This window comes from Nematolebias whitei, chromosome 7 (assembly GCF_014905685.2).
Source record: "Nematolebias whitei isolate Nwh7 chromosome 7, NemWhi1, whole genome shotgun sequence".
In the NCBI taxonomy this organism is placed as follows: Eukaryota; Metazoa; Chordata; class Actinopteri; order Cyprinodontiformes; family Rivulidae; genus Nematolebias; species Nematolebias whitei.
This window is the reverse complement of record NC_056504.1, coordinates 34,808,467-34,820,748: the sequence shown is the minus strand read 5'-3', so window position 1 is coordinate 34,820,748 and position 12,282 is coordinate 34,808,467. Positions and strand designations below refer to the sequence as shown.

General features: G+C 38.5%; 1 protein-coding gene across 1 annotated transcript in view; it reads right to left on the bottom strand.

The window, feature by feature from the left end:
• LOC119412428 (rho GTPase-activating protein 40) overlaps nt 1–9,669 on the bottom strand; it is a 16,761-nt gene extending 7,092 nt beyond the window's left edge. The window contains exons 1-6 of the mRNA XM_037679431.1: nt 9,413–9,669; nt 4,221–4,444; nt 3,141–3,361; nt 2,234–2,312; nt 1,715–1,863; nt 223–388 (exon numbers count right to left, since the gene is read on the bottom strand). Coding sequence (XP_037535359.1) covers nt 223–388; nt 1,715–1,863; nt 2,234–2,312; nt 3,141–3,361; nt 4,221–4,444; nt 9,413–9,555 — 982 coding nt within the window. The 5' untranslated portion in view covers nt 9,556–9,669. The remainder of the gene's footprint in view (nt 1–222; nt 389–1,714; nt 1,864–2,233; nt 2,313–3,140; nt 3,362–4,220; nt 4,445–9,412) is intronic.
• Between the last annotated feature and the right edge of the window lie 2,613 nt (nt 9,670–12,282).

Below are 12,282 nucleotides of genomic sequence, written 5' to 3'. Positions count from 1 at the left end.
GGCACAGTTACTGAAAGACAAGAGCTCAGAGGCCAGACATAAAGCAGTAATTCTCATTAAATAAGTTTGTTTTACGATTTAAAATCTAGATTCATTTAAAAATGAACCCATTGGTGGCCTGAACTGACCCGTGGGCTGCCAGTTGAATAGCCATGTACTAGACATTATTTAACCTTTTGTGATTTAAGTTTTTCTTGTAAGGACACGAGGACTCATTTTCACCTGGGGTTTTTCTCTTTACAGTTTTGTGCCGTTTCACCTCCACCTCCAAAAGGTCGCACAGTGCCGTCATGTCGATGAGAGCCAGCTGACGCACCTTCTTCATGTCAGCGTGGGAGAGATCCTGAATCCGAGTCACTCCTAGACGGCACTTGGGGCAGATCACCCGCTGAGGGGGTGAAGGTGGGGGGGAGGAGGACAAAACAAGATTAACCTTTTTAGATCATGTAAAACAGATGAGAACACAAAATAGTAAAACAAAATCTGATTCATGCAGAAACACCACCTCTCAAATAAAATGTACTAATCCTGAAACAGAAACTAAATCTGCTAGAGATTATGGCACAACTCTTTGTTTCTTATCTGTTAAACTCTTATCCAGTTGATTGTTAATTCTTGTAATGTGCGTGTATGTCGTCAGATTAAAATGATAAATACTGTAGAATCAAAACACTCGTTTTTAAACTGGGACTGCCCAGAAATTAAAATTAAACGGCTATTTCCTGATGAAATGGAAAATCCTGGTATGATTAGCAAAATAAAATATAAAAAGTAATATATTTATGTTACTGACTGGACCAGGTGGATTTTGAATTAAGTTTACAATATTATTATTAACACGCAAGCTATTTAACAAACAATCAAAAAAAGTACCGTATTTTTCCCAACTATAAAAGGCACAATTAAAATCCTTTAATTTTCTCAAAAATTAACAGTGAGCCTTATAATCTGGTGCGCCTTATGTATTAATTCTGGTGGCGTTTACCGACCTTGAACTGATTTTATGTGGTTATTGTGAATGTGTTCACAATAACCACATAAAGTTTAACTTTTCTGTCTTGTTTTGCTTAATGCACCTTATAATCTGGTGCACCTTATGAAAACAGACCTGTTCATTGATATTGCGCCTTATAATCCGGTGTGCTTTATAGTCCGAAAAATACGGTACAGAATAAAATGTAGGCTTCATTAAAAATTTTTTATTTTTTTTTTGTCAAACTCAAGCTGTTAAAATTCTTTTGAAAAATTCGGTTACATTTCATCCATTTTCCTGATTTAGAAAATATTGTGATTATGGATTTCAGGTCTCTCTTGTAAATGAGTCCCCGAGGCTCAGTGGGATTAACCTGTATAAATAAAGGTTGAATTAATTTATATTCTTAAAAGACTGATTGTAACAAGTCTTCAAGTGCTGAACTTAACTGTTTATGTTCATTGAACTATAGCATATGTTAACTTTGATCATTTTAAATTGCCTCCTGTCTATTTCCCTTTGACCAAAATAATAATAAAAAAACAAACAAACACTGAATACATCTAGTGTTTTCTTTTAATAAAAAACAACAACAACTTTGTTTAATTTCCAAACTGCTTACTTTTTGTACTCTAAATTCATTCAAATGTTTGAAAGAACATTAAAGAAAAAAAATTTCTAAGTTTCCTAGAACCAAAATGAAAAATGAGCAGAGGATGAGTAAAACCATTGGGTGCTTACAGGGAGCGAGCCGTCTTCTTTCCTGTGCTGGGTGTTGTTCTGTGGAAATTTGGCTTGTTTAATGAAGATGACGGCCTGCTCGCAGTAAGCGATGTCCGTTATCAGGAATTCCTCTTTAGGAGCACCTCGGTGATGCTCTAAAGTCATGGCTAAAAATAAACGCACACAAAAAACATTATTTCAGTGAAGGAAGTAGCAGCATACTGAGAGTTAACCAGAGATTGATCTAAACTAGATAAACTGAGTGATGACCCTGCGGGCTAATCAGTCCCCATCAGGAGGATGAACCTACTGCTCGGCTGACGTTTGTTCCTTTAAAAAGGTGATCAACATTTGAGGAATGCGCAGGAAGGTCAGAAATGGTGTGAAGTTTGGATTTTGTTGTGTTACTGAAACAAATTCAGCCACTGCAGTGATGCAGCTGTTTTTAAATAGATTTAAAATTGTATCCATCATTTTATGATGTCATTAGCGTGGAGTGCATCTTCACAGAGTCTGCTCATTTCATGTAGTTCTTACCTGAAAGTGGCATTTTGGCAACTGACGCCATGCTGTGTTGCGTGAGGTCTTCGTTATTCTCAGATTCTGGCAGCAGGCTCTATATATAGTTTAAAAAAAAAAAACAGTTTTGGGAATTTATAAACAAATTTATAATCTATAGTTATGAATATCAGTTCTTAATTACTTTCTAGACTTCTGGAAGTAAAAGGTGTGTTTGACTCAGTTTCTCTAAGCAAACAGGAATACAGGGTGCTTCCTTTGTTAAAGTCCTGATAACAATCAGAGGAGACATGTTTCTATTTCTCTCTGAAGCTGACTCAGGCCATGAGGACAAAGCCTGGCCTTTACATGCAGTTTGCTTTTATTGTTGTTATATGTCAGTGCTCATGTTCGGAACAAAAGACAGGAACAACAAAGTTCTTTCACTGACTATTCATTGAGGACAAGGCATATTTCATGTTTAATTTTTTATTCACTACATACTCAGACAGTATTGCTATGGGGTTAGCATGACTGCTTTCATCAGTAGACCTGAAGCTGAGAAATAAGTGTGCGTAAAGATTTCATGTGCTCTGTGCATGCTTAAAGTAGTTACATTAGACCTTTTTAGGAGGCGCATCTATGCAAGATAAGTATTTGTGTTAAGTTGAAAAAAACAAAAAAAAAAAACTCCTTTGGACATTTTGTTTTATGCGTCTGCTAAAGGTTTCTTCCTCATGAAGGAGTTTTTCCCTTTCCACTGTCACCTTCATGCTTGCTCAAGATGAGAGTTCTGTGATGGAGTTAAACTCAAAGCAGTCTGCTCCTCACATAAATAATGTTAAATTATTATTTTATATAGAAATGTTTCTGTTCAGTGCCCTGAGATGACTTGGTGCTATATAAATAAACCGAACTGAATTGTGTTTCATTTCCTCATGCTAACCTGAGCGATCGGGGAGCTGAAGATGTCCCGAACGTCACGAGGTGGCGGTTTGTTTTTTTTACGTCTAGACAGTGTGTAGGAATCGAGTCGACGCTGAACAGCTAGCGCCTGCGTCTTGGTGAGAGTGGACAGCAGCACCGCCTTGTCTACATCCTCGCTGTCTTCGCTGATAAGGGTTGACAAGCCAGCGTCAGCCAGCCACTGCTCCTCTTGTTCTCCCTCTGAAACACCAAGACAAAGCAGGCGCTGAAGACAAACATGATCGTGCACATGTGGAATTGTAAAACATATGGCTATCATTTTGGTCAAATTAATTACATACTCCATTACTTATAGAATATACCCATTCTAAAAACATATTGCTCCAACTTAAAATGCAGCTGTTGAGTCATTTGATAGTTATAAATCATTGTGACAAAGTACAGCTCAAACCAAATTTTATAGCAACACGAAAACCCAACTTTTTAAACAAGTTAAAGATAAAAAATGTGATAGTTATAAAAATGAGTTTAACAAGAATCACACATAAGGACAATTTGCAGACTGTAAAATAAAGAAGTTTCTATAATTAGCTCACTCAACAGTCACATGAGTGCAAATGATCATTAATAGTAATGATTTTAATAAGAACTAGTCTGATGTACATGATAGAGTTTATGACTCCAAAAGGTCTGTTGTAACTAGAAAGGGTCTAGTCTTGCATAAAAACATTACTTGAATAAAATTAAGACTATACCTTAAATTAAACAAGTAAAGAAATCTGTACTTTTTATACAGCAAGTCTACAAAGTAAAAATGAAAGTGTCCGTTTTAAATCACATGAAACAGCAAAATAAGATTTAACCATTAGTTTTTTTGTGCCTCCATCAAAGGCTGTTTGAAAGTGTTGTCATGGTGATATTGAGTGCTACTTTACCACATGAGAGAAACCTGAAATGTTGCCATGGCAAGTGAATCATTTCATGGAGAACATGGAGGATGTCTGTGGTAGCTGTGTCTGACACATTTTAGACAGCTCACACATACACCATCTTTTATCTGCACTCGTAATAAAAACAGAACCAGATCTGCAGTCATTACCTTCTGAGTGTCTGGAGTCTCTTCTGCAGCTGTCGAGATCTGTGTCACCGCTCCCCCGCTGGATGGTCTCAACCTCATGCCAGAATGATTCCACACACACTTTATCAGGGAACGTCTCCTGGTCCTGAGAAGGTGGGTCGTGTAGGCTGTGTGCTTGTTTAGCGGCTGCCTGGTCCCGTGTGCTGGCCCAGGGCTCCACGCTCATCTCGGTGGGGCTGGGATCTCTGGTGCAGACATACACACACGTAAAGAAATCACACGCATGCATGCAAACAAATGGACAGAGACACTAAGATGCATAAAAAAAAAACAGGCAGAATGGAAGAGTGAGGTGGTGTTGGAAGGATGAATCAGCCGGGAGAGCACCGATGGCTGGAGACAAAAGGAGTGGGATGAAGGACAGGCCGGTGTGAGGAGAGAGATGGCGACACAAAGGGGGGGTCTCTATTGTTCTTGTAAAATGTGGCCTTGAGAAAAATACCTAAAAAATCCACTAGATGTCCCTACAAGATTATAGAATCTTTTCTACAGGGTCACACCCTCATCCACCAAAACATTTCTGTTAATAAAAGCCTCAAATAAAATCTGAAATATGCTACATGAATTTTTTATTAAAAATGTGTAAATTTTCTAGATATTAAGGTTTTCAAGCAGTGATAAAGCAGCCTGCTTTCCTGTAGGTCTTAACAGAACAGTTTTCTGCAAACAATGGGACACAGTCAGCTGGCAAACCCACTCCACCCTGAAGAACTAAAATGTGACCCCCCCCCCCCCCCCCAACACAAGCACAGGAAGCAGTCTGCTGACTCGTGTCAGTGGTGTGCTGTTCAGTCACATTCTTTGATTCAGCAAATCTGATTTAAAGTAAAGAACGCCAGAAGGCTTATCGTGTCATCACAGATGCAGACCAAGTTTATAGTTTCCTGGAAGCATCCAAGACAAAAAAAAAAAAAAAAAAAAATATGCAGCATATTTTGTACCATGTTTCAATTTGTTTTCCAGACATGCTCACATTCACAAGTTTGCTGAAGCAAAACTGGTTTAAAATGAGTAAAACCAGTTTCAAGGTGGGGGACAGAGAGTCCGATAGGAAAGTGCTCAGAGAGTTTCACTACATTCAGTAAAAAAAAAAAAAAAAAGGTTTCGTGGTAAAGAAAACACGCACACACAAAAACTGACCAACACACACCGCTGCACTTTTAATTTATTCAAGGTTTTGTGAAGATGGATAAAATCACTTCAGTGCAGTGTTTGGTTTTTCATTCGTGTTCATTTTTTAGCCAAATTTAATTTCAATTCAATCTTCTGTAGAATCATGAATCTTTGTTGAAGTTTGGCATTTGCTGCAAAAATTCCCAACCAAATCTTAAACTTACATGAAATCAGCAGCTCAAGAGTCAAAGCTGGCTTAGTGAGACAATCACAGAGAATATGATTAACTTTAAGCAACAAGATTAAATAAATCTTGGCGTTTACAAAAAGGTGTGTCGCTGTTGCATGACGCTACACTGAAACAGTGTTGTAATCACAATATATTTTTATTTTTCATAAGCTAAATGTTATCAAGAAAGTCCAACTGCAATGAACAGAATGTGCAAAAATGTCCTGCTGCTGCTTTACGATGACCAAAACCAGCGTGGTTGCATTCTAACAGCCTATTAACGTCACAACAGACAATCCAGTCTGATCCAGTTCATGTCAATTAAAAATATAATGTTTTATGAACTGATTTGAGAAGAAGACTAAAGAACTGTGTAGCTGTTATGGATTGGAAATGTTAGTTAAGCTGGTGGGGTGGTTGTGGTGAGAACTTCAGTCCATGCAGTATTTGTTGGGTCTTAAAATGTACCCAAGTTTAAATTATTTAAATTTCACAAATGTTCATTAATTTTTTTTGTCTTTCACATTTGATCACCTTGTGACACTGGACGACTATGTGCAGTCCACACATTTGGTTAGCTTTTTGTTAAACCTTGCTGCAGTTTTCACAGAGTTAACTTTTTTGTTTTACCTTTGGTGATGCTGCTGGAGTTGCCCTGCCAGTCACTGAAAAGTGTCCCAGCTGCATCAAATCTGCTTAAATAGGAGTCATAGCCTAATTGGATTTCATGCGAAGAGGGGGAAAGTTTGGGTTTTGTAATTTTCTGATGTGACATTTCTTTAGTAGACTCGACATAATAAATGTTAATCTTTTCAGAAATTACTCTTCAAAACTATTAGTTAGTTTGTTCCCCCTCGTGTCAGAATGGCCTGATAAGCCACTTTTTAAGTTTCCCTCCGGTCTCAGTCAGTTAGTTGTTAGTGCTTGAGCTTCCTATGCTGGTCCCTGATGTAAAGTTGCTTATAAGCGGACTTCTTTATTGGCTGCCAAACCATGCTTATTAAGGAAAATTTGTGATTTTTGCAAATGCGTTTTTTTTTTTTCAAATTCTATGTGTTTCTATGACTGGTCTGTGTGATCCATGACATATAGGGTTTAACAGAGTCTTTTTAAAGTTTAAGTGATAAAATACAACAATATACTAACAATAAATAATGTAAAAATAACTTTAATCAAACAATGATTTCCAGCTATCACATCTGTTTGCTGAAGTAGTTCTGTTCTCTGATCTGTTCGCAAAACATTTATTTCTGATATTTATCATCAGCCTAAATGATTGCTCTATAACTCATAGTTATTTTAAGATCAGATTCAATCAGATTAACCAGTAGGCATGACAGAGGTTTAACTGTCTATCATACCTGTAAGCAGCATTTTTTCCATCTATGGCAGTAACCAGGAGAAACGCAGGTTCAGTATGACTCGCAAAAATAGCAGCAGCATTCCTTACTGCAAGCAAATGTAAGGCATGCTAGCTTGTGAAATAGCTTCCCAAACAAATGTTCAGTTTGCCCAACTACTCACGTGAAGTCCTCTTTGTGGACTTCACGTCTGTCTTCAATACCATGATCCCCCAAACCCTGATGGACAAACTACTCACACTAGGACTAAGCCCCTCCATTTGCAACTGGGTCCTAGACTTCTTAACAAACAGACCGCAGTCTGTGAAGATCCACAACTTCTCCTCCACCATAACCCTCAGCATTGGCTCCCCTCAGGGATGTGTGCTGAGCCCTCTCCTGTTCACTCTGCTCACATATGATTGTGCACCTACCCATCCAGGCTGTCACATTGCAAATTTTGCAGATGATACAGTGGTGGTGGGATGCATCGCAAAGAATGATGAGTCCAGCTACAGGCAGGAGGTGGAACACCTGGAGAGCTGGTGCAAAGAGAATAACCTTCACATCAATGTGAAGAAGACAACGGAGATGGTCGTGGACTTCAAACAGAAACCCCCCCCCGAACATAGGAGGATCTGCAGTGGTAGTGGTCTCCAGCTACAAGTACTTGGTGTGCACCTGAATGACAACCTCAGCTGGAGCAACACCACCACCAGCCTGATCAAGAAAGCTCATCAGAGACTCTACTTCCTCAGACGGCTGAGACGAGCTGGTCTGGGAAGCTCAGTCCTCACCTCCTTCTCCAGGTGTTCAGTGGAGAGCATCCTGTGCTTGAGCATCAATGTGTGGCATGGAGGCTGCACAGCTGCAGAAAAAAAGCTCTGCAGAGAGTGGTGAAGGCTGTGCAGAAGTCTGTTGGAGTCAGCCTCCCCACCATCACATACATTTACGCCTCTAGATGCAGGAAGAGGGCCACCTGCATCATGAAGGACCACACTCACCCAGCAGACACATTTTTTGCCCCACTTCCATTAGGCAGGAGGTTGAGGAGCATGAAGTATAGAACCACTAGACTGAGGAACAGCTTCTACCCTGAGGCTGTTAGACTCATGAATCTCTAACCAGGATAATCACTGTGAAAAATCACATCATGTTGCTGCTGATCTATTACATGTTGCTGCTGATCTGTTTCATGTTGCTGTGTTCATTCGTGCTCATCTGCTCACACAGACTCATGTTTGTGCTGCTGTCCGGCATATTGTGTTTATACTATTCGTGCTTAGTGTATTTTTAGTTAACGTTTTTCTTAGTTCATATCTTAGATCTTATTACCGTTTTTCTTTTACATTTTATACTTTTGTTGGATGTAACTGGGACCCTGTTTACAAAATTTTGTTCCACCACATGTACCATATGCGGTGTGTATGACAAATAAAAAACCTCGAATCTTTGAATCATCTATTGTTTATTTTAAATTCTTGCCCACTTTTCTGTGCATGGTTATAGGAAGCTAGTTGTCATTGGGCAAAAGGAGGTTACAAATTATGGTTTCCCAACTATAAATTAACCATTTTAGCTCTAGAAGTGTTACTTTGCAATGCTTTGTTCAAATTAACAAGTTTTGATGAATATTACAGCATATATTAAGTAATATAAAACAATATTAGCCTACAGTAGAAATGTCAGCATGTTCTTCCTGTGAATATTGGGTTTTTCCTTCCATAAACCAAAAACATGCATGCTAATTGATAACTAATTTATAACTAAATTGTCTCAAGGTTTGAGCGAGTGTGAGCGGTTGTATGTCTCGGTTATTTCTCTGTGGGCTTGTGATAGTTAGCATCCTGTCCAGTGTGTACCCCACTTCTTGCCCAGTGACTTTTGGAGATAGGCAGCAGCTCCCCATGACCCAGAAAGAAAAAAGCAGGTAAAGAAAATGGATGGAGGATTTATTTTGATTGTTTCTGCAGGGAAATTAGAATAATTTACTTGGCATTTAGAAAGAATGGGGATGCTTATTAGAAACAGTAGCTTTAAGATAAATAATAAAGGAGTGTCAAAAACAATGGATTACATCTCAACCAGCTGATAAAATGACATCCGGTTTAAAAAAGCTGTTCCAAGACAACACATGGAACAACGTGGCGTTTAAAAAGTTATGAAGTCATCAATATAAAAATTATACAATAAAAAGACACCATGAGCAACTGCTGCTTTGCTAGTTTAGCAATTAACATACAATGGAAATGTCTGATTTGAGAGCGCCACCATTTAAGATTTATTAAGAAAAACAGTCACCTTCAACCATCAGCGTGGTTATATTTAGTTATCCATTATTATTAAAGATTTTCTTTTGTTCATCACACAACGTGCCATCTGTCATCTATGCAGCTTTACTCTAAAAACAGGCAAGTCTGATTTCAATTTTTTTTTGTGATCTCAAAATAAGTCTTTCTAATCGCACATACCTGGATTTTTTCCTGTAGAGTGATGGCTTTAAACGTTTGCCCCGAAATGCATTTGGATAGCGCCTAAAATGAGTCAATGCGGGGTGTTGAAACTGCATCTTGGCTTCAGTTCTGCTCACCACCACCTCCTCTCTGCCTACCATGTCCAGAGTGCCAAAGGAATCCGGGATTTACAGTCCTGCTCAAAAACTAGCTTTATCCAGTACTGGTGGCTTGACACCATGTGAATGTGGTCTAACTCTGTCAGTTGTTCAAGTTCCTCTGAGCAGTTGTAGGAAGTGATGCAAATGTTTAGCGTGGCATCAAGCTGTTTGGGATACTTGCGAGTTGAGCTGGAACTGGAATGCAGGAGGGAGGGACAAGTATCTTACTATGAAAACATTCACACCTGTCCCCTCCCTCAAACTTTGAGGTGGCACGCCTTTCCCTATGTACATACCAGCCATCTTGTTCCTCTCTGGTCTAAACAAGACTCTGCTACCTGCCAATCAAAATTCTTCCATTCAAAATACTGTCTGAAGTACAACAACAACAGTTTTTGTTTTAGATTAAAAGACGTAGTCACGGCTGACTAGCCTAACATATACATTTAGTAAAACTTTATTTGTCTGTAAATGTGAGAGATACAATGACTTATATTGAAACATCACATACTTTTTGAATGACCACTAATGATGTGATGGTTTAAATCAAGCAATGCCTTATATGTAAAAAAAAGGTCTTTGTTGCAACATTTAAGCTCACAGTAACATCTTTGTTCGACCTCATACCTGAGTCTGGAAAAAAAAGAGAAAGAAAGAAAACATGACAAATGACTCCCAGGTGTATGTGGAAAAGATGTATGAGAAAAGGTAGACAGCACAAAGAGATAAATATGAAAAAGGAGGAAATGTTTCAAGTTTCACAAGTGTCACAGGTTTGACAACATCAACTGTAAGCGAGCTGGTAACCCCCCAACAACCTTAACAAACCACCCACTTTCCCTTTTTTGGTCGTTTTTTTCTCTCAAGCCACAATCATAACAGCAGATGACGTAAACTCACAAAACAAGACAATTACAGGTGTAGGTTAAAAAGTGAGGAAAATATTCTGGGGTTTTCAACACATTACATTATGCCTACAGTGTAGCACTTCCACAACATGCATAAATGCACAGCATCAAAAGTCTCACAAGACTTTTTTTTTGCTCTGCAATTGTGAAAGAAATCATAGAGTTTTGACTGAAACGTGAACTGCATTGTACACAGATGAGCTCTGTAGTTTGTAAGACAACCTTGACTGAAATTTGAATTTGTATAAAAATGATCTGAAACACTTGTGGCCGACTGAACAACTAAAGTCATAGCATCAAACTAAAACTCAAGCTAAAATACCAAAGTGATATGGAATTACTCATGTGGACATTATACAAAGATTAATGAAAATGTCCTTAAATTCATTCTCCTGGCTTCAGTGTTTTGCCTTATAAAAATGAGAAATTTACTATTCTTTTAACTTGCATATATATATATATATATATATATATATATATATATATATACAGACATATATATATATATGCAAACACGTCCGAAAAACAAAGCGTATAGTTCAAGCTAATTTTAAAAAAGGACAGCTGAAAATGTCAGGCAGTTTGGAATTGTTCCTCGTTGAATGGGCCTTGCAGTAACACAAAGAATCAACAGGAAGCCATGTGCTCGGAGAAGAATGGACACATTTGAAGCCGTCTGCGTTCAAACTTGAAACTGCGTGAAATAACACAAGGTAGCCCCAACAAATAAGTACATTCAGGGATTACTGCACAGTAATCAATCTGAAAACACAGTTTACTGAACACCTTTAATCTGTAATCGTCTAAAGAAAGCCTCTTATTATTCCCACAATGCAACAATTAGCTCAAATGATATTGAAAACATTTTTCCTCTTAGCCCCACATGCACAGTGGAATACAGAAAATCAAGAGTTATAGGTTTGGAAGAATCTATAAAGAACCCAAATAATTTAAAATAATGTTCCAAACAGTATCAAGGAAATATTTACCTGCTTCACTAACCTCATTAAAAATATATCATCAGTCAACCAAAATTGCATCTAAACCTCATTAAATCCAGTATCTGCTAATCTTTACATGAGTCTTAAACCCCATAAGAGCCAGCAGCAAAAGCCTAATCCTACCTGGCTTTGGCCCGCCTGATGGCCTTGCCCGAGAGCAGCAGCAGCAGAGCTGCCGAGCCACTTTTTCCCCATGGCATCCTGCAGTTTTCCCCCCAGATTGCTGAGAACTGAAGGAAACAGCAGCTGCCTGCCCCTGGCAAGCTGTTTCCTTGTAATCTCTTCAACATGCAAACACATTACAGGGGCAGTCTGCCTGCGCTGGCAGGAACGTCACTACGTCGCATCCTGGAGAAGGAAAGGAGGTCTACAAAAGGTGATGGAGAGAGAGAGAAGCTGAGTAGCTGAGATGGTGACTGAGGCGGTTACAGACGGAGGACAAATATTGCATGAATGGTTGGTATTACCACAGCTGACGAAGAGGATTAAAGCATGAAGCAGAAAACCCAACAACTGCAGGCCTGTTAGGGCTGCTGACTCAATGACTTGACTACTTATGTTGCAACTTTATCCTTCACCAAGATGTGTGAAACTTCTTTTTATAGCCGCAGTATGCTTACTCGTGCATTTATTTAACAAAACACAAAAATAGAAACTTTTTCTAACATGATCTCCGATCTTGTTATGATTTTAATTAATACCTGAAAGTGTTAATGTAACTTATTTAAAGATGAATATAACTATCAAATGTAAAAAAAAAGATTTTGTTCAGCAGAATTCCAATACAAATTTTGAAGGCAGGAATAAAACATGAGGTC